This window comes from Eleginops maclovinus, chromosome 10, assembly GCF_036324505.1.
Source record: "Eleginops maclovinus isolate JMC-PN-2008 ecotype Puerto Natales chromosome 10, JC_Emac_rtc_rv5, whole genome shotgun sequence".
NCBI classification, from domain to species: domain Eukaryota; kingdom Metazoa; phylum Chordata; class Actinopteri; order Perciformes; family Eleginopidae; genus Eleginops; species Eleginops maclovinus.
This window is the reverse complement of record NC_086358.1, coordinates 6151517-6175198: the sequence shown is the minus strand read 5'-3', so window position 1 is coordinate 6175198 and position 23682 is coordinate 6151517. Positions and strand designations below refer to the sequence as shown.

At 43.7% G+C, this 23682-nt stretch overlaps 1 protein-coding gene across 1 annotated transcript; it reads right to left on the bottom strand.

The window, feature by feature from the left end:
* On the bottom strand, positions 1-5436 carry prr35 (proline rich 35). Its single transcript, XM_063892595.1, has 4 exons — positions 5395-5436; positions 4760-4792; positions 1292-2780; positions 1-1161 (listed from the first exon to the last, which is right to left on the bottom strand). Exons 3-4 carry the CDS (start codon positions 2638-2640, stop codon positions 357-359), a joined length of 2154 nt encoding a protein of 717 aa, XP_063748665.1. The 5' UTR covers positions 2641-2780; positions 4760-4792; positions 5395-5436; the 3' UTR covers positions 1-356.
* Between the last annotated feature and the right edge of the window lie 18246 nt (positions 5437-23682).

Below are 23682 nucleotides of genomic sequence, written 5' to 3'. Positions count from 1 at the left end.
TATTTTACAATATTTACAAATCCATTCAAAGAATTGTCTCTCAGAGTGAATTTAATGGACTTAACAGTTCAAATGATCTCATGGAAGTTACTGTAAAGTGCTGATGTTACTTCAAAATATGTTTTAGTAGAATCTTATCGTAACAATCGATGTCCGCGGTCCATTTCGTAAGACTTCTTTTCGAAATTCATTCCCTGTTTGTCTGATAAGGTGCAAAATGTTTGAGGTTTATGTGACGTTAGGATGAGAGTGGAAGTCCTCCTGAAAGCCACTGCAATTCAAAGGCATGCCAGTAATAATGAGCACTTGAACATCTGTATTTGAGTCGCTTATATTACAGTCAGAAGAACGAGAGTTTAATTGTCAGTAGCCGTCAAAGGACTCGGAGGATGGGCTTCTAGTCGCTGAATGGACGGGGGCCTCTTTGGGGTTTTGGCGGAGGAAGGGATATCGGTGAACACCACTGATCGTCCGTCGGGGCAAAGCAGTACGCTGGAGTCTGCCTCACACTTGGTGGTTCTGCTCGGCCATAAAGCTTCAGCAGAACTGGGCCTCATGCCGAGACCACCGGGAGAGAGAACCTCTGTGTTCACCACTGACGCCTGACTCATCTTGATCAGCATATCCAACGACTGCTTACGACTCTCCAGCGACGCCTTCATCGCATTCCTCTCATTCTCTTCTTCCTCCTTTTTCTCCTCCAGCTCCTCGTCCTCTTCCTCTGTCTCTGTGGCGTTGTCTCTGCCGTCCTCTCTCGTGCTGCGATCTCTAACCCCATCCGTCTGGTCCCTCTTCACCGACAGGTCGAGGGGTCCATCGCTCTGGCGAGAAGACCTCTCCAGCGCCTGGTGGATGTGGGAGAGCTCGCTGCGGATTTTGCCCAGGTGTTCCCAGAGGTGGCGCTGGGCGGGAAGGTCCTCTTTCTCCAGGTGGGAGATTTTGCGCTCAGCCTCCTGGTATTCCTGCAAGGCCTTGGAGAGATCACTGAGGAGAGCAGCCACTGACTCTGAAGCCCCCTCCCCTATTGTTCGGGCAGCAATCGGGTCCTGCCTGTTGGGACCCCCGCAGGTAGACTGAGAGGATGTTTCACTGCTGGGACTGGTAAAAGGTTCGCTGTACCACAGATCATGGTGCCGAGTCGGCAGCTGAGCATCCTGTAATCTGAGGAGAGGAAAGGTTTAGGACTTTTGAACTACAATTCAACCAATTGCGTTATTCACTTTAGATAATGATGGAGAAAGGTACTGCTACTTGATAAAATAAAGACATTTCATTGACTTGAAATCCTTACCTTCCATGGAAGAGAAGTGTGTCTGCTGCCATGCTGAGATTTGATGCAGTCTGAATATTCTTCAGAAGATCCAAAGTGAAGCCATCCATGTTCGGCTTCTTCTCCACAGGTGCTTCATGGTTCCCAATTGGGGCTCCTGTCCTTTTCAGGCCCCAACTTGCTTTGCCCTCCTTGGTTGTAGCCTGCAGTTTATCGCCCAACCTGTACCCGTGTTCGGGGGAGTCCCTCTGAGGTGACACCCAGCCAGCGGGGGAGACAGCGGCTGCCCCTGGCCGCAGAGCAGGCACTTTCCATAGATTTACTTTAGGCCGAAAACCAGACGGGGGACTCGCTTCTAGACTGTTTGTGGACGTCTTGAGCACCTTGCTGGCGTCGCTTTGACCAGAGGCCGGTCCGAACGTGTGCTCGCACAGGAAAGGGTAGTAGAGGTGAGGGGGGATAAGAGCTCTGTCTGTGTGGGTGCTAGAGGCCGGGTGCATCAGCTGAGCGGCCGACGCCAGGAAGGGAAGCTGGGCGAGCTGAGCGTGGGTCTGGGCGGCGGTGGCAGCAGCGGGAATAGCTGAGTTCATGTAGGAGAAGAGGCTGGGGGTGATGGGGTACCCCACCCCGAGGACTGACAGGTTGAGTCCAGTGGGATCCTGGTAATCCATCAGGTTTGGCGGAGGAGGATAACAAGGTATTGAGCTACCCACTCGGGGCTGGGCACTTTCAGCTTTGGCCTTTGTGTGGCCGGACGCCAACAGCCGCCACTGCTCCGACAGCAGACTGGGAGCAGTCAGATATGTCTTAGATAGCTTATAGTGTTTCAGCTGGGCCTCTACTTCTACTGAGCGTGCTCTTAAAAGCTGATCTTCCAGGGAGAGCATGTCGGCAATCAGAAGCTCAGACTCTGGCTGTTTGATTTTCTTGGTAGGGCACTCTGCAGCGTCTCCTCTGTTGGAGCTCTCTTTCCCCAACCCAGCAACCTCTACTCCCTCTTCCTCGTCTTCTGCTCCCTGGCTTTCCTTGTCCTCACCTTCATCCTCCACAGCCTTTCGTTCCTCAATCCGTGTCACCTCTATCCCATTTTTCCCATGTGCCTGCTGAAGGGGTCTTAGCTGTTCTGGGTGCAGGATGTTGCCCTTTTTATACGGCCAGTCGGACTCTATGAGCAGCGACAGGGAGTTCTTGCACAGGCTGTACTTCATGTGGTTGTACAGGTGGGACTTCTCCATGCAGGTGAACGGGCACTGGAAGCATTTGTAGTTGTATGGTTTGCCCCATGGCCGGGGAATGTAGTGAGGCTTCTTAGGCTTGCGCTCCTTGTGTTTGCTGACGGACGTCACTTTACAAACGTCGTCTTTGGACATGATTGAGTCTTGATATTTTAAAGATTGTGTTAAAGTGGTGATGATTCAAGACAGATATTTATATTCTATGTCTTTCGTGCCAGGGTTCATTTCATTCTTTTATCTTCAGGTTGGTCGATGAAAAAGAGCATTTCTTGAACCTGTGAACACACAAGACAGTGTTGTATGAATAAAAGGGATATTTCAAAAGCATCAGCAGATCAGGAACACCAAAATGACATGTTAACCTATTTCTTTGTTGTGGAAAAAAGGAACAGCTTGCAGGAATGCAGATTTGTATGGAATCTAAATATCCATGATGAAGTTATTTGTGCGCTGAAGGGTGCTATTATATATCATTATGCACATATGTGTATTGAGAGAGCACATTTGTTGTCTGCCTGCGCTGAGCGTTGCCACTAACCTAACTGCAGGGAGGCCTAGCTGCTCTGTTCTCACTGTACCTGCCACTACTCATTAGTTCCAGTGCAGCACCAGGCGCTAGCAGGGTCCGGGGCTGGGGGGCGAAACAGGGCCGCCACGGGGGACTCTGCACCTGTGCGTCAGGCCCTCAAACACTAACGGACCCGCTTGAGCTTAAGGCCGGACCCTCGGAGGCCGGCTACAGACGCAGTTCGGCCAGGCTGAGGGGTTGCAGGTACAGTATGTGGGGGAGAGCAGTCGGGGGTTTGAGGCCTGGGTCCTAATGAGAGCCTGGCGTTGTGCCTAAAGGGCGTCATTAGTGCAGGGACTGGGATCTGGGTCAGGACACGGTGCACAAGTTCAACTCCTCTCCTGACTCCTCATGTAGAGTTGGGTCAAAATTTATTATACTCAATTAGCAATATTAACATGTTTTATACGAGGATACCATTTGAGTTGATTTTTAAAACATTAGTTATAGTGATGGTAACTATTTTAGAAGTTGTTGTGTCAGACAAGCAGTTACGGACATTTTCCTTCATTATTTAAATTAAATTATTTTATGTTGTGCTTCTTCCATCTTTCAGGAGAACAGTTGGACCCTTGCATTTTAGAGATTTAAAGAAAGCTGGTATTCGTATCATGTTAAGTGTTTGCTGGCTCTCTTTATTTTATATATTACATTGAAACATCACATACTTTACGATCTATAATCATCGACAAAACTAAATTAAATACGTGTACAAGAGAACGTCTCATATACTCTCTTGTTTTTTCATAATTGCTCTCCTTCTTCATCTATTGGCATTCTTTTCATTCATTTCTTATCTTCTAAAATACATTTTAATAAATGTGTTTTCATCTGTTAAATTACAGAAACTTTGTGATCTTTTTATACTTTAAGCCAGGCTGTTGGGTAAACCCTGCGGTGGAAAAAGATGTGAGGAGGAGTGTGCTCCTCAATTTAAAACACTCTGCTTTGAGGCTTTTATTTTGTCTTTTTTCTTTCCCCAGGTCATTCAAAGATAAAAGTCTGTGTGACGTTCAGGGTCCAAAGTGAAGTAAAGATAAACTCATGGCTCTTGACAAAGTTTTGATATAAAGGCCACTGAAGCGAACACAGGTGATGGATGCTCTGTGATGTTGAGAGACAGCAGACAAGCTCATCTATAAAGCTGCAGCACGCAGGGTGATGATGAAAGACACAGTGAGACTAACTCAGGATGGCAGGCGGTTACAAACTGCTCTCCCAATTGGACCCTAAGAATTGGCCCGTTTTGTGGCTGACCATTTGATTGGCTCACTTGTCCGCCCCGGGGCTCTGACCTGAGCTTTGAGCTCATAATGGGGCCTAACAGCTGCTGCTACCATCCAATCAATAAAAATCTTTTTTACAGTAGTTTTTTCCCCCTCTCCTGGCCACTGCTATCCGCTCGCCTTGCCACTGACTGTGCACTTTGGCCCCCCGCCGCCCCATATCCAAACCCTGCGGTCTTGTTTTAAGCTTTTAGGGCTGGTGATCAAACAAGCCTAACCGCTTCAACATCTATTGTTCCAATTAAAGAGGTTCACCACACTAAAAGCTTTGACATGCAACAGCAACCACACCACTGCAGCCTATGGGACGGGCTGTTTGTACAGTAGGTCAATTCATGACTCAAACTGAAATAGTTTTAAAAGCTTTTTGTAAATTCATACTTTAAGTTAAAGTATTTACCTTAAAGGGTTGTCCGAGCGATGAGTTGGTTGTCTGGAAAAGAAGAAAGATTACAAAATGATGGTCATAAATCATTTAAATCTCAGTTTCTTTTTCAATATAACATGCTCAATTTAACACTTGCTTTTACATTTACTTCTTCAAAAATCATATTTGTGTTACACAATAAATTAAAGAATTGTATGAATAGACACATTACTAACTGACATTTGTATTTGATAGGAAAACCTCACATGATGATTCAGCTTCAAATGTTTTAAGCAAGAGCATTAAAATAACATGTTATGATCATTGTTTTATCATTTGAAAATGAAGTGACAATGCAGTGCGTTATTTTAAATTAACATCTGCATGCATGGAAATAAAAACGGTATTATATTTTTAAATAGCCCCATTCAGTCTTAGAAATACACATTATAAATGAGTTATAAGTCAAATTAAACTCGTATTATAACCTTGCAATTAAAACTACAAAATAAAAGTCGTGCACTTAATACACGTTTTCTCAATGCACGCAAAGGCACCACGCAGCAGGCCTCTGTTTAAGTAACTTTATAAAAGATGGCTTAATCTTTCCTAAACTAACCCGCTTGCATGCCACAAGCTATTGTAAAGTGATGAGGAAATGAACGTACCTGGAGAGCGTCCCGGTCTGTCTGCAGCGGCACTGAGAGGGCAGCGCGCTCTAACAGGAGCGCAGCAGCGACTCTGCTCATATATATTGACTGGGAGCATTGCCCGCAGGCACTACAATACAGCAGCTCCCCCCTCCCTCCTCGCTCTCCCCCCCCCCCCCCCCGGATTGTCAAATGTGGACTCTACCTTGCAGCCAGAATAACAACTTCAACAATATTGGCAAAGGTTACAGTTTGGTGATGATGGCTCCTCGTTAAAACGGAGGGTGACGTGAAGTTTGGCGTCTGGGTTAATTTAAGGTATTTTTTAAGGTGGTTTCATGGGTGATTTTAAACCGAATGCTTTTCACTGAAATATGAAAATACTACGTGTTTAAAGATGTTTTGTGGTTTGTCTGGCTGTTACCTGATTTTAAAAGTCTGATTCAAACCATTTTGAAAGACGTTTGAAAGAAAAGATTATAAAAGGAAAACATTTAAAAAGATGCAAAACCTTGAATATTGAATATATTTATTTATAATACACACAATAGTAACACACACAACATAACGTACATAAGGGAGGGGGGAAGGAAGACCAAAAGCAATTTCTTGTTTTAATTCATCGAAATAAAATATCTCAGGACAAAAATGACACCAGAAAAAGATAATTTCCAGCAGAAATGAGTCAAATAAAAACACATAACTGGTGTTCTTTTTCTCCAAGGGCTGCAAAATCACTTAATACATGCTCTAAGTTTACATTGCATTTTCATACTAGAGAGCATCTTTTGCTTCTGCTGCTCTGAAATCTGTATTTAAGCATTTGAAATGACCTTCTACACCATCCGGAATTCTGTCTGTCTGTCTTGCGCTTGCAATGCATTATATTAATAGCAGACTACACAGACTATGTGATGTGATAAAGGTGTGTGTGTGTGTCTGCTCCTCACTGTCCCACACAGTCAGTATCAGTGTGTTTTTGGGGAGGCTGCTGGTGCTCTCCACTTCACCTGCATCACCAACAACATCAGGGGTGTAGTCGAAGGTGTGAAGGGGTGTTTACTGACACGTAAGATCACATCCACAGGCGATGACTGTCTTCTGACAGCTTTCTTTTTAATTATGTTTTTAGTTTTTATTTTGTAGAGACTGGAGACACAAACAAGGACACAAAAACAGTGTAGGGGAGATGACACCCCCATCGCACAACTAAGTAAAATACAACAACAAAATAACACTCATAAGATAAAGGAATTATAAGAAAGAGAGAAAAAGTAAACGTGATCGCTTCAACTCTTAACAAGGTTGACTGCTCAATTCATCCAACAACCAAAATCATATATTTATTATTCCATATGATCCCATTTTGCGTTATTATGTTGTGCCACCTTTTGATTTAGTCTCAACTCTTTCTATGTAATGTCCCACTTCACCTGCCCTTCTCATTCATCCCCCTGTCTCACTCCTCATTTCTCTTCTTTTCTAAATCAACTCCAACCTCTCAATCTCCACTTCCCCTCTTTATCCATCTGCTCTCTTAGCCTGTGGCGGGCTTTGGGTCAACTCCAGGTTCTTCATTTCTCTCCTCTGGCTGGGTGGGATGAGCGCATGCAAGCCCCTTTGAGAAATGTCAGTGTCCGTGTGCTGGGAAAGTCGGGGGCCCTTCACGAGCCATCAGACCCGCTGTCACACCGAGGCGGCCAAATGGAGACTGACAGGCCGCTCCATAGAGCCTAACCATCTGTACCAAATGTGACAGCAGGGGAAAGAGGATGTCTGGTAAATCAGGAGGAACGACGGGACTGCACTGTGACATGGAGGAGGGAGTAGAGAAGCAAAATCCTCCATTTCTTAAAGCACAGGCACATGAGAGGTGATGTCAGTTGTTTCTCCAAGAGAGTAAGGGACTGGTTATCTACAACTGAACAGAGGCACTTGGGAGGCAGTGTCAGTGTCTCCTGTTACGTGTCAGTGTGTTAAGTGAGGACTGACTCCTTCAGTGCTGCCACTTCCTTCAGCCTCTTTAGGAGATATTTGGTATTAAAGATGCCAAGTGCTTTCGTCTGTTCATGGTCTACTTGAATGGAGCCAACACTATGTCTTGCAGTGATATGATCAAACTCTAACAGATTTATAACAGAAATCACTAGGAATAAAATGCAATTTAGAGTAAGATGAGCCTGAAGATGTTTTTTTATATGACTAGGGTAAAAGTTTGAAATACAATACTGAGTACAAGTGGGACACCAGCTCATTGTTGTGTGTTTTTACATAAACTAACAGTACTTATCCAAAGCAAAGGAAATGTTAGAGTTAAATGGGAATACATGAGTGTTATGTGATGCTTGCCTCTTAAGCAATAAAGTGGTAATACATACAAACTGTATTGGTTTGCTTGTGATAAAGAGATCCTGCATTGTAAAGTGCATCTCAATAGGTTGATCTGCTTATAGTCAATAATAGACATTCATTCCCTCATGTCATGTATCATTCAGCATAAGAAATTCTACCATAAATACTAATTTTCTCACTTGGATATCTCATTTACAACAGTATTCGAAATTGTTCTGATGCTCTCTGGTATTTCTAAGTATTAGACATCCTCTAGCAAATTATATTTTGAACTTAATGATCTACTGTTTGACATAAATCTGTTTTAATTGTTTGAGATCTATTCAAAGTTCTTTGTGGCTAAGAAGTTTTAATCCTTTGCTTCTCTGCTTAACTAGAAGAATCAGAATACCTTTATTCAACCCACAGAGGGGAAACGCACATTAGTTACAGAAGAGCCAACGATAGCTGGATATCACTCAAGAAGCATGCATTAAACACACAAAATACACATCCAGTACCAGAACAGTTTAGCACTATAGCAGCCAGGTAGTGGAAATATTGCAAAGCTATTTATGGGAAAAATGTATTGCACATAAATAGTATTGCAGGGGCTTTATAATCTGTTTGTTGGGGGTCTACCAGTCCTCCCGCTGCGGGGAGGAAGGACCTGCAATATCTCTCAGACATCGCTGTACAGAATCATGCCTATTGTACTTCCATGATTGTTTGTTTGATTAGCACAAAAGCTGTGTTTATTGGTCAGTGGTACTCTTTTTAATGTGGTTATTTATGAAGGGTTGTTTTGTGTGTTTATTATCTGAGGAATCCAATCACTTAAGCATGCATTTAATGATTTAATTAATCAATACTTTGCAGCAAATGATTAATGTTCTCTGTAAGCAGTGAAGGAGGTATTTCACAGAGCTCTAATTTAATCAGGCCTGTTCTTCTTTGCTTGTATTGACTTATTTTATACTCACAAACACACTCCAAGTTCAAATGCAAACTGTGTTTTTTTTACCTTCAGCAGGAAAAAGTACGATTGTGAAGCAGCGGAGACTTGCAGTGTGAGCATAGAAGTCTCCTGGCGAGTTAAGAGAGTTGAGGGTCCTTATGGAGCGGCATCTGGGGAGGCTGACAGGAGCACTCTATTACCACTCAGAGAAAGGAACCTGAGGGGTGCAACAACACCGCTACCAGCTTCATCCAGCTGTGCAGATGCCTCCAAACACACACACACACATAGGCGCACAACCACAACCCATGCAAATTAAGAAAAAATTCATGATGGACTTTGTGGAGTTATAGAAAGATAGGAAGATAGGTGACTAAACAGCAACCTCTAACCCAGGGTGGGTCTTTCCGCTGCCTGAGTTTCAGGCCTGAGGTGGAATAGCTAACAGCTCGTCTCTTAGTCTGTGCTGCTGGGCACATTAACTAAACTCATATCGCTCTCAGCCACTATCAATTATTCACCAGCCCCCTCCCCATTTCTCTGCTTCCCTTCGTTTTCAAAGGAGAACAACTCCAGCAGCATTACCCACACACAGCCACAGTGCCTAAATAACCTCATGCCCTTAGTGACTTCCTTTCTTTGAGTTTGATTTAAGAATTCAATTACCATTATTATCCTAAAAAATATTCTTTAACATGCTAAGAGCTGTCTTACATCACTGTTGCAATATAGTTTATATACTCTGCAACTTCTCCGTGTATAATTGAGCTCATTTTTTCAAAATCTTGGAGCATAAATTGAACATTTTTAGTGTTTTTGCTTTTCCTTCGAGGCACTTCAGCAGTCCCAAGTGGAGCTTCTGTATTTAGCTCAAGGACACTTCAGGATAGAAGCTCACCAAATGAGGCTGGGGAACAGTCTCTCAAACTGCTCGGCCTTTTTGAAAGTGAATGATAATGGACGTTTATTCAGTTTTTTCATGATAAAATGGCTGTGGTGTGCAAAATGAACACGGGAATATCTCAAGATTATTAGGAAATATGCTTCTTTGCGTTCTATGGCTGGCTTAGTTAAGCAATCCTGTCTTCAAAACACTGTAGGAAGCTGATTGAATCTGACAAATCCATAGGCACTTTTCATTTCCTGCTAGCTTGACGTGAAGTGTGCAAAATAATGCTCCAAAGTATGGCTCAGGTCTGTGAGACACGCGGGATGGCAGGGACTCTTTGCTCTTTGTATTAAAAAACGAGGGAAGTCACTTACCTCAAAAGTTAGTAAGCTTTGCTAGGTGCTGATAGATTATGTTACCTCTGGACAGAGCCATGCTAGCTGTTTCCCCCAGGCTTTATGCTAAACTAACAGGCTGCTGACTGTCCCCTCATATTTAACCACATACATGGTTAGTATTGACCTTCTTATCTAACTTTTGAATAAAAACAATCAAGCATCTTGTTTAGTAAACCAGCAGGAAGTAAGTATTACTTTCAAAGGTCATTAATGTTTTTTTAGCTATTAGACCCGCTTAACAACATCCTGAAAAGACTGAAAAGACAGACGAGCGTCTTTTGAAGAGGTGAACTGCCCCAACAGTATGTCAGGGAACAGCGCTGGGAGCACACAATGAGACATTTTCAGCGTCACACTTAAATGAACACACAAAATCATACAGAAGAGGGCCGGACAAACGCTGGCTATTTTCCAAGGTGAAAACTCAGCCGTCAATGTGAGCTCGGCTGATATCTGAAAAGGGCAAATGACAAGATTAGCCCTGAATGGATATATGACTTGCTGATATGTGAGTGATTTCTCTGCACATATCTAGGCCCTTCTCTGAGCCTTATCATCAGACAGGGATGCAGCAGTATCAGTAGGTGCGAGGAGCTTCGAACTATCAGTCTGTCAGAGGCATTCATTTGGAAAGGGATGCAGCTGATGCCTCACATTTACTGTATATCACTCATATATATATCTCTGAGAGTGTGAGTGGAGTTCACACCGTGCTGTGGGTCACTGACAGGAAGCAGCTGGCGCCTCGGTAGCCGTCTCGGTCTCCGCCCTCCCGTTTTCACCAGCTGCCCCCAAACGCACCCGCAGGAGGCGGGTCTCTCTCGCCAAGGCACCTGTGGGTGTCACCTGATGGGGGAAAAGCAAGTGGAAATGAAAGGAAGCAGCCGAGTCTGTCAGAACACATCAGGACTGCTGTCCATCACTGTGTTGACCTTCAGGGTGTGCGCGGGCGTGTGCATGTGTGAGTCTATCAACAACTGACCCGGTGTGTGTGTAAGTATCTGAATATTAAGTCACTGACCCACAGGGAGTTTATGTGAGTGTGTGCATATGTTTGTTCATCAATGCAGGGTGTGTGAGATCATGTGTGTACATTAGCGCCTTGATCCCAGTGAGTGAGTGTGTCCGTAAACACATAGACCTTGAGGGTGTGTGTACGAGTGTGTGCATCTATCTCAGTGCAGTGATCTGTGTAAGATAGCTGCAGTAGCTGGTAGGTCGTTGACAACCTCGATCCACTCCTGAAAACCAAAGCCCCTGACCTCACTCTGTATCCTCACTTTGACTTCTGACAAATTCCCAGAGAAGAAAGTATCCGTTACAGGACAAATGGGTCCAAAATCTGAACGCTGATGCTCAGCTTCCCATATGTGTTGGGACCAAAGTACCAGCATGTTTTTATTCGGGGACCAGAGCTTTTATTCCCTCAGCAACAGGGCTCACACTCAGGGGACCGGGGACAAGATGATGGTGTCAGTCAGTTTCCCAGCTGCAGTCAACCCCCATGTACACCCCAAAGCCAGTGCCCCCCCCTCCTCCTTCCTTCTTCACCATCTCAGGGTTTGACTGAGCTGAGGATGGGTGTGGGGGTGTGGGCAGCAGCAGGGAGAGAGAGGGAGAGCGAGAGGCTGCTAACTCCTGGAGGACGGCTGTTCGGCTCTGGCTGTCCAAGCGGGAGAAATTGAGGGAGACAGGGACCAAAGCCCGTCAGCTCCATCCCTTAGGGTGCCTCGGCCTCCCAACTACAAGTCCATGTTTTAGCAAACCATATGTTCACCCTCTCCCCAACCCAACCCCCCCACCCAGTTAGCAAATAAACAAGTCAGGAAGCCATAGCTAGAGGGAAGTCTTGTTTCCCTCTCACTGCCTGTCATTTTCGCATATTTTTACTGCCACTTGCAGACTTTCTGCTCCCACATCCAACAATTTGAAGCTGTGAATGGAAATCGTTATTTATTTTTGTGTCTCAGTGAAGCGTCTTTATTTTGAGTTCCTGCTTTTCTATGGATTTCTGAAAAGAAATACTTTTTTCAGGCTTCATTTTTGGTGAACCAATATTTGTATAATTGTGTGTTTTATTATTGATTTGAATATATTATACTACAGGAAGACCTTTTCCTACCTACATACAATAACCTTTTTATGATATTTAAGACAAACTATACTATGACTTTGACAGAGCTCTGTGTAAATATTTAAGGGTAAATATTGGTTGGATCTATGTACATTCAGATTGTCCTCAGCAGGAGAAAACTGCTAGATGAGTTTTTGTGTAATTAACAAAAGCATAAACTACATGATGTGATGTGATGGATTTTGCTGAAAAATGTCTGCTTGGTTCATATTTATTAAGCTATTTTATCACTCTGAAATGTAGATTGTTATGTCTTTGTTAGAACTTAGTTTAAGGTAAAAGCAAAGTATTGAAAATTGTTGAAATTAATTAAAACATTAAATGGTTTGTGTCTATTTTCTTCCAAGCATCCGTTAATCTATATATTATGTATATTTTTACATATTGAGGAGATAAATGTTTCATAACAAATGTCATATGTTAGCTGATCAACAAGACATCAATTATATTTGCATTTTTAAATACATTAGAAACAAAAGCAGCTCACAAGTTTACAAGTAAAATAAGGCAGTTCATGTAGAGAATTTAAGGTTAGAAATAGAACGCAAGAGAAAGAGGTGGAAAAATCAGGGTTTTTTTTGACAGACCATACTGGATACTTTTTTAAACATATTGTACCACAAGGTTTCTTCCTGATATTTTCGACCATGACCTTTTTCTTTCTGCTAATTTGAGAAACTAACCCTCTCCAGTCCCTCCAGTTACACTGAACCTCAATCACTACATTTATGTTTTTAATTCCAAATTTACCAAGTAGTCTGATTGGGTTTTCCAGGGGGTGAATGAAAGACAGGCCCAAACAGATGGGCTGCTAGTGTACAAGGGCCGCGGATCCAGTCAGTCCTCCCTTTGGGCAGAGAAAACGTCCAGAGATGGACAGCTGTGCCCAGGGCAGGGCATATAGGAAGTGAAATCACACGCAGTATTTATGGCTCCCTCGGGGGGGGTAGAGACTCACTGACCTGGCCATCCAGCTGCAGACAGGCAGGCAGACAGTTGGCTCTCCAAAGTTTTTCACAAGGTCAGCCACCATCCACCGCCGCTTTTAGTTACACAATTAGATAGGACTAAAAGCATTGTGCTCTTTAACAGATCTGCACTTCCTATTCCTGACTTCCTGTGCTGATCATACAGGAGCAGAAGGTGACATGCATAGGGAGAGAGCTTTTTTATTTAATCCTTTGTTTTAAATGTTGTTCGGACTGGGATCACAACAAGACCTGGGTTCAAGATGCATACATAAATATTCAGACACAAAAGAGACAGTGTAGATAGGGTTATGAAACACTGAAAAGTCCCAGACTCCTCTAACATAGCAACATGAATATACATATATAGGATATAAAACCAATACAACCAATAAAAATAGTGACAGAAATAAAATAGTGCAAGAGGATGTTGCAAGATGTAAATACAAATCAAATAAAAATAGAAATAGTCCAAGAAGAATGTATAGCATGGACAGATTCACAGACAAACATTATCACATTGTCAAAAACGTGAGGGGCATTTTCAAATGGTTGAAAGTATTCCAGTTATATGGTGGACTTTATCAAATACATAAATCAAATGAAGGTTGGTGGTCAGATTTGAAACGGGAACGATGCAGCTCTATGTTAAAGTCAGGACTCCATATGTAATTAACCATATTATACATCAATGGAAATAAAACATTAAATCAAAAAAAGACACGTGAACAGCAACAGAGAGATGCACAAGCATTGAAAACAAGCTAGAAATCATTTTGTGTGCAGATAAACTTCCATGGTAGAGTCACTTGAGAATGATTCTGAATTACATCAAGCCTGGAAGATCTTGTGGAATTTCTGACCTCATGATCACATCTGTATAGATTTTGTCCTGATTGATTTTTTTCAGGGCATGGTAACTTGTAAACATGAACACACACACACACACACACACACACACACACACACACACACACACACACACACACACACACACACACACACTCACTCACTCACACTCGAACATGGACACACGAGTAGTGACATGACAGCCTGCCTCACTGACTGGTCCATTGAGTCATCAATGACCTTCCCTGGGATTGGAGTTGCCAGGCCAATTGACCAAATCACTGATCTTTAAAAGCAGCTCTGCGGGTAGGAGGGGGGCTGAGTAGCATCCCCATCTCCTATACTAAACACACACACACACACACACACACACACACACACACACACACACACACACACACACACACACACACACACACTCCATCCACCTCACTCTCTAATCAAGGAGCAGGCAGGACTCTGGGTCGGCACAGCGACACTAACGAGAGGCGACAGCTCCTCAGCGCTCGGGGCAACGACCAGCTCGGCTGTCGAGACTGCGGAGAGAGTCCGCCAGGCACGCACTGAGGCAAGGTTTGCTGTTTTGGGAGGAGGAGAGATGGAGGAGGGGAGGAGGGGAGGAGGGGGGGAAGACAGGGAGCGAGCTGGTGGTGTGGATGCATGGGAAGACTATAAGGAAGCATGGATCAGAGAAACACACTGACTTCTTCTTTTGATCAGTCTTCAAGTGCACATTTATACTTTAATTTCAAGGAGAAAACACACACACACAATCTGAACTGACGTGCACCCTCACCATCCATCCAGCCCTGGGGCCTACTTGCAGAGTGCTGTTGGCCCCTCAACTCCTTTCCCCCCGCCCCTCACCCCCCATCTCCTCTGGAACACAGTTTAACTTCTGTCATTCGGATGAAGCAAGTGAGTCAGTCTACGGGTGGCGAGAGGATGTGACAGGCCGGTAATGGACAGGACAAAGAGGAGATTTATGAAGTATTAGTTAACCTTAATAATTCACTACACCAAAGACCCCGGGAGTCCCCCAGCAGACCCCCGGTCTCTGGCTCCTGTCCCAGCAATCTTTATATCACAGCGCCTGCTAACAGTCTAAAACAAAGAAGATCCAGAATGATCCTCAGTGACAAAATCATTTAGGACAATTTCTCTTTAATCCTTTGACCATGTGACCGTGAAGTCTGATATAATAAATACTCGACATTTGAATTGTCATTAATCATGTCTTTTTGGTATATATTGATCCCCTCTTATTTGGAACTGAATGACTTCTGTCAGTAGTTCAGAAAACAGTCTCACCACAAAGTGCATTTATCATCTGTATTGAGTTTACAGCATCCATCGTTTTCATCTGCAAATGGTGTTTGAGCTGCTGTGATAGATTTGTAGATGTTCAAATAGATTTTGAAAAAAAAGGCACTTCTGCAGAATGGTTTACATTGATCGTGCGTTTGCCAAGAAAACAAAACCTAAAAGAAAGCACTGTCTCTTTGATAATGACATTCCCATACAACTAAACTGCTCAATTCACATTTCGAGGATAACATGTTTCCTCCGTTGTGGCTGACATTGTAATTGAATTAAAACAAAACAAGAATGCAACAAATCTACTGCTGAAAAAAGATGATGTTTTGGCTGAAAAAAAGTATGTTTGTTGCATAATTTAACTTAAGTAGGTACATTTTAAAGTAAAAAATGTGACATTTTAGACGGGACACAAACAGCAGTTTACTGGACTCCACGCAAAGCAAAAAACAAAAAAGTTTCCCTTCGAAAAGAAATTGGCAATGCTTTTTTTTGTATGGGAACAACATTTTTAAGGGTTGTATCTGGATACAGATATTGACAACAATCAGTCTGACAGTTGTGAAAAATATTTCAGTCTGAACCAAAGCGGTAGGGCAACAGACCAGCATTGCCATCGGGGCCACTAGCATCAGTCTGTTTTGGGAGTCCGCCCTCACCTGTCTCTGAAACAAACAAAAGGAGAGACACTGTCTCAAAATATATAGGTTTCCCACCACCGGCCACCAATTAAGTATGATCAGAGCAGGTCACAATCAGTCAGACAGGCAGCCTAAAGGGAAACACACACACACACACACACACACACACACACACACACACACACACACACACACACACACACACACACACACACACACACACACACACACACACACACACACATACACACACACACACACATACACACAGATAAGCCCTCTCAGACCCAGCTGCTCCACTGTGGGTCCATCGTCAAACAAAGCAGCGCACTCAGCAGCCATCTCTGTGACGACTGCAGTCATAGCTGTGAGTGACAGGCGCAGTCATTAGATCCCTGGATACCCCCACTGGCTGCTCTTTTTGCCCTCTTTAGTGTGTGTGTGTGTGTGTGTGTGTGTGTGTGTGTGTGTGTGTGTGTGTGTGTGTGTGTGTGTGTGTGTGTGTGTGTGTGTGTGTGTGTGTTCGTGGGGGGGGGGGGGGGGGGGGGAGCAGTGACGGGTGTCAGTACTGAGGCCGGGTCCAGTCTGCTGTGGCCTGGTGTGACAGCACTCCTGCCTGACCGTCCCACCCCTGACCCCCTCTCCTCGGCCTGCATAGCCCCAAGAGACTTGGAGGGTGATGGGGACTGGCACCGCGGGGGCCTCCCTGGCTGGTGCCTTTGCTGGTGGTCTCCGTGGCCTATTAGTGTCTTGCTATGGGCCTGTCAGACTGACAAAACAGGGGCCTGTCAAATTAAGTAGGGGCTGAATATCGGAGATATGTATTCAAACGCACCAAGGGGAGATGGTGGCGGGGAGGGGTGAAGAGGACCAGGATGAGGAAACCACCGGTGCTAATGTCGATGCTAAGTGAGAGTGACAGGTTGAGAGCTGATCGGAGGGAGAGGACGGAGGGAGAGAGAGAGAAACAGTAACGGTAGTTGATAATGGTGGCGTGGGTGTCCTGAGGAGACTTGTTAAGGGCCAGTCCAAACAGAGCCAGACAGCCACCATTCCCCAGGATCTGATCACAGGTAAACTGCTCCAAGTTTGTCCCAAACAGCTTGGAGTTACAGCACTTAATGAGATCAGACTGATGAGGGCTGTATGCAGGTGTGTGTGCACCACTGAAGCATCCCAAGCCACAAAAGTATTTACTAGAACAATAACTATTTCCTCTGTTGACGATCACATGAACCCAAGGCTCTGCAGACTTCTTGTGTAACACATGCACATGAAAAAAAAACAAGCATTTATGTGAGCACCGAAGGCATCTTGCCCAATCTTCTCTTATCACTGCATCCTAACTTTTCCTGTCGTCACTGTTTGTGTTGCTTCACCTCTGGAGACACACCGTGCTCCAGGCCAGGCCATTACCAAGTCCCGCACTGCGTACCTGCACTAATTCTCAACAATATTGGCTAAATGTTGACACGACAAGCTCACTCACTGCACACGGAGTTGTCGAACTTCTCCCAGAGTTTGTTGGGATGCTCCATCTCTGAGCCTCATCAGGTGTTCACCCCTCAGAGGAAGACGCTGAAACACACGAGCAGGTGAAAGATCAGCAGCAGGATTATGGCAGTCGTATGACAAAGCCCTGTGCGAGCACACACGTGTGTAAGCAACAAGGGGAGCCGTGGCAGTGCCTGTGTGTTTCGGAGAGGGTTGCGACTCTGCCTCTCATGTCGCTGCGCGTTGCTGAGACTGAGAGGCTGATGCACTGTGGCAGCTCCCCCCTCGCAGCCACAGGCCCGCCCAGAGCCACTGCAGATGATAGTTTTAATTGCTTTCAATCTTTCAGGCTAGTCCCTGCCCAGTGGCGCAGAGTGCTTGTGTGTGTGTGTGTGTGTGTGTGTGTGTGTGTGTGTGTGTGTGTGTGTGTGTGTGTGTGTGTGTGTGTGAGTGTGTGTGTGTGTGTGTGTGTGTGTGTGTGTGTGTGTGTGTGTGTGTGTGTGTGTGTTCATGTTGAGCAGTCATTGTCTGCGGATGCTGTACACATATGTGGAGTGTGTTTGATGGATGTGTTTGTCCATTACGAGGGAGATAAACAGAGAATTAAGGCCTCGCAGTGATACATCTGATGCTCGCTTCTGCAGGAAACAGAGGAGAACACATGTTCATCAGACACCATCATCTCGATAAAAGGTGAAAGAATAGAGTGTATGATTTAATAGCCACCCCCCCGCCCCCTCTTTTCATAATGGTTATGTGTGTTTATAAATAATAAAGTTCAGGGTTTTCATGCAAAGACCTCAAAACACGCACTCACATCCTTAAAAGCATTTTAAACGCGGTGAACTACAAAACCAACCGATCAATAATTCAGAGCCGATGTCGAGATGGCATAACAGAACACAGAAAACAGCCTGCAATTAAGATGACAGTCACTTGTTCAATATGTGTGAATTAAAGCATTTCTTTACTACGGCTAACACCTCGCACCAACACACAGAGCGGATCTAGAACATATATTAAGGAGCTTTGTAATGGAGGGAAATCTTACCTTTTAATGTGCAGAAAATCCACCATGTTGAAATTGTGATTTTAAATGAGACAATGTACAGTATGGCCTGTATGTAACTCTACAGACACTAATATCTTGAATATTAAAAGCTTGAATGATCCCTTTTTATCCTTTTTCCTCATAACACCTTATCAATGGCTGTTTGCTTTTTTTTCAATATTTCAATTATTTTTCAGACCATTCAATCATGAATTAATCCATTATCCATTAATCCACTTTTACTTTTATATACATTAAATTATACATTTGAACAAATTCAAATGTCAGCGTAAGAAATAAACAACCATCGCTGGTTTTATCTGTTTTCTGTTTCCCCATCAAATACAATTAGCAATTCTCTGTTATGTTAAATCTGTTGTTCACGTGGTTGTTGTTAAACTATCCAACACACGCATTACAATACAGAAACATTAAGAAGCATAAGGACCTACTGAAGGTATAGTACAGGTAATATGTGCAGGTTTGGTGGTCTGTCACACATGCTCAAAATATTAATCCGCTGAGCCGTTAATCCTTCTCTCCTCTTTAATGACCACATTTTTTTACTGTAAGTCATTTTTTATGAACAGCAGAATATACCAACAGCTGACATGTAACAGTATGAGACAGCTTTAGTAGAGCTGATCCTGTAAACCCGGCTCACACCTCTGAGCTGCAGCAGAACTCTCACCCCGAGAAACCGCAGAACATCCTCCTCTGACCTACTCTGGGGCACATGTACAACAACCCCTTCCCTCCCTGCTTTCCCTTTCATATCCACACACACACACACACACACACACACACACACACACACACACACACACACACACACACACTTACTGTCATACACACACATCTGGCCGGGGGGTAAATTAAGCCCTAACATTCCCACAGAGGCTAATCTCCATCCATTTAGAGGGCTGTAATATTTAATCAAGAGGCCCTGGACCGTCTCCCAGCGCCACACGCTGTGGCATGGTTCATATGTTCACAGGAGAGGCCAGCCCAGAGGCGACGGAGGGGAATTCGTTGCTAAAAGCCGCAACGCATTCAACCACAGAGCCCCCCTCTTTTCTCTATCGGACGAGGAGATCTTTTGGGGTGGGGGAGACAGGGAAGCACCAAGATGGATCGGCACTGGAAGGATGTGGAGAGTTTGGATTTGAGCTGTTTGGTAGTTTTATGAGTAGTATACAGCTTAGATTTAGTTTGCTTTCCTTGTTTTGACAGCCACTCATCTGTCAAGCCTCTACTGATTGTGTTGCTGTCTTATGAATATATTATGGACGGTATAAATTAATCAAATCTATATCATACTACATCACATCCAAAATAAGAGCTTCCCACACACAATTTCCATCTTAATTCAGATCATTTATACATTTTGTTATTTGATATTTTTACATGTACATTTATTTTTGTTGTCAGAGCCCAGAGTGACATCTTTAAAAGGCTGAAAAACGGTCAAAGGTCCTCCTGTTGCAGGAACCAGACAATCTTTGGCAAATGAATCCCTTTTAAAATGACTGTTTTACCAAATTTAAAACTAATTAAAGGTGGACTTCCAGAAAGTAAGGGTGTCTCACAAGAGATTTGGTTTGAAAAAATGTGAAATCAGTACAGCAGATGCCGAGATATTCTGACTTTAAGTCCCTAATTTGAGCAAACCTCCAAAAACACCGGATCATACAGTTTCAATTATGCAGGCCTTTGAAATGACACAACTCAGTTTGTAACACTGATTGAAAAAGTCACGAATACAAGGCTTCCTAAAACGGCTGGTGAGATTGCAAAGGAATAACAAAGAGGGATGTGTCGAATGAAGCTATCCTTGCTGTGTTTTTATCATGCCACTGAGTGCTTGTTTGTTCTCATACACAATATAGAAGTGCTTTTTTTCACTTGACAAACATCCTCCAGAAACGTCTTCAATTTTTTACACACGTATTACGACTTACTTACTTTGAGCACACAAATTATTGCAACACATTTAATCTCACAAAGGTTATTGCAAGGCTATTGTTTTGTGGGTGTTCCTGTTATTCTGGCCATTGTACAGCCTCACTGCTTTTGTCTTTCGGCTTTTCGACAGTAGAAGGTGTTTCCTCAGAGGTAGACAGGACAGCGTTGGCGGTCCTGTCTGGAGGTATAGCCCCAGAAACCGGCTGCTCTCACACTCCCACATGTTAAAGGTCAGGTGTCGCACCATCAGTGTGAAAAGTCCGACCTGAAAAGGGTAGAGTCCATCTGTTTTTAACAATTCTCGACTGCGGATGCTTGTGTGAGTGCATCTATGTGTACAGTACATACATACAATATGTAGTTGACCTGACCTGCAGCAAAAAAAAAAAAAAAGAAGGCAGATGCTGTGATTTTGTGTTTCATGAACATAACATTTGCGTTGCTAAGTGTCGAGTGATAAAAATGTGTCGTGTGTGTGGCCATTGTAACGCCTGCTCCCTGATTCAGACTGACTCTAATGGGAAGGCCTGGTGAATTTTTCATACAGCCCAGAGGGGAAGGACGAGCGGCCATACTGGCAGATTATAACCTCCAAGAGAGAGAGAGAGGAAGAGAGCAGCAGAGCGAGGAGTAACCTGACAATCAGGTCACAGCCTCACCCTCTGTCCAGCTTACCTTAACATTTCAAATATGCCCATTTATGCCATTTATTGTCTTTTGTGCCTCTACTGGGACATGTCTCCATGCTTTAATGTTCAAAAAGCTCTTTATTTCTCTCATACTGCCTGTACAGCACCTCTTCTCACCCTCTGTCTGAAACCAGAGCCCAGTCTGCTCTGATTGGTTAGCTGGCCGACTTTGTTGTGCTTGGTCAATAGCTTAGAGATGAGCCGCCCCTTAGCCAATCATGTACAATGTGCTGGAGCGCTAGCCAATAGAAGCCCGAGTGTAACGTGGTGATGTCATTCTAGTATAGAAGTAAACATGGGAATTTTAGCCTTTTCAGACCATTTTTATGCACAAAAACATAAATAAAACATTACAGGAAAGGGAAACCAAAGAGTGAATCCAAATTGAGCAGAAGTTCATGTACCAAAATGTTGGAATCACATCGCTGTCCCTAAAAAATGTTTTAAAAAAACAAGCTACAGCTAAACAAAGAGACATATGACTGAACAGGGTTAGCCCTTTTGATCCCTTGTTTGGCCCATAGCAGATCCAAGATGATCATAAGCGAGCACAAATAATTCTACAAACTTTGAATCATTTTGAAAGCTTTACTCTTAAGGGGAGTTTTGAGGGGAAATTTTAACAACACATTTCAAAAATCTCTCTGAATGCAAACACTGGCATTGTGACATCCTTATTTCCCAGGAATTTGTTTCTAAACATGATCTTCTGTCACATTTTGACCATCTTTTTTTATCTAGCACGCACTAAATCTGACAAACAAGAGCATCTTGACCCTGATGAGTCTTTGTGAGCTTGGTGAACAAAAGCAGGCTGAATAATGCCTCAGATCTCAATTTAATGGGCTGAATATTTCTGCAAGAAAGCTCTAAAAAAATTATCCATCTGTTCAATGCACACATGCCACAGCTCACTCAGATAGCTCGTAGCACTATCTCGCGTATGCAAATATGTTTTGCCTGGAAATCTATTTGGAGTTGCTCGAAGGAATCCAGAACGGCCCTCCTTCTGTCTCCCCTCGCTGGCTCATGCGGGGCTCCCTCTTGCCGTCTATCTCCTCTCGTGTGGAAACATTTTCACCAGCTCCACACGCATGGACATACAGTCAGTGGCACCGCCTCGCCTCAGACAGCTTAAACCACCATGGGCCAATATGCAGATCTCACAGGCTCACACTGGCGGCCCTGTCCGCGAGCAGGACAAGGGGCCCTGCAACTGTTTGCTTAGCTGGATAATACATGCAATGGAGAGACACAGAGGGAATAATTATCCAGTCTGTGGAGACGCACGGCCGCTTATTGTGTCCTTCTGTTACACACTATAAGTACTGCTTTGGTGCAGAAACAGCAATGAGTGGCCTCTAAATATTAACATGAAATAAAAAGGTTGTTGGTGAAAAAGAAAAGCAGGTTTTTATCAGGACATTAACATGTTTTAAAATGTAAATAACGGAAACAATAAAGGAACAATTTAAGGGAAGCAAAAACAAGAAGTTACAGTGTGTGTGTGTGTGTGTGTGTGTTTCACTACCTGAAGTTCTCCTCTAGTGCAGACACAGTGGAGTGTGTGGCCCATAATTAAAACCTTGAGCTGCTAAAAAACACTTGTGATCGGTGCAAGAAATTGTAAGATTAGGTTTTAAGATGTTTTAAAATAAATAACTGAGAACCAAAAAATATTATAATTAAGGTAATAAATGGGATGTTTTGCATATGTGTGTGTGTGAGGAATTAGTCCCCCTCTTGGCCAGAGATGCAAAAATAGGGGAATAACAGACCTTGTGTGTGTGTGTGTGTGTGTGTGTGTGTGTGTGTGTGTGTGTGTGTGTGTGTGTGTGTGTGTTGTACCAGAGGGCTGAGAAGCCAGGCATGGGCAGATGGTCCACAAAGGTGTTACCACACAGTGAGTGGGCACCGCGATTGATGCATTGCAACATCCAAGAAGGTGGAACATTTGGCTGCTGACCCGCAGTCAGAACTCGTTGGCCCTGCCTTCTCCTTATTTAGCTGCTGCGAGAGAGCCGAAGGGTGATTCGGTCAGAATAAACACTCACACACACACAAACACACACTGGGAACGCAGCACTTTCCCACCCTCAAGGGAGCCGGCACGGGGCTGTACGCACTGGAAACTTCTTCCTCGGCTCTGCAAGGAGGTCATGACGGCAAACTGGAACTTAGGGTTACTGTGTTACACTCGGATGGAGAAGATCTGACCTTGAGGTTATTCTGAGAGGGTTTGTTAGAAAAGCAACTCCATCTGATTTGATTTCTGCAAGTTACATGTAACCGTCCGTAAGGGGAGCAGAAGCTTCTAGAAATTGACATTTTATCTATAGAGCACAAGCTATTCAAAATCAATGAACATGCCAGTTTGAACCCTCAGAAACTGTACGATAACTCAAACTTCATTTATATTTTCTCAGTAGATATTGATTGGTGGAAAACTAGGTATTTCTCTATCTTGGTGAAAATTACTGTCCTTTCAACTTTAACAGAATAAGTGATATTTTCCTTTAATTTCCTAAATAAATAAATAGCTGAAATGATGTAAACAAGTCATTATTCCTTTAAAAAATGTGTCCCCTATAACAGATTACTAAGAGAAGGAAGCTGAAAGAG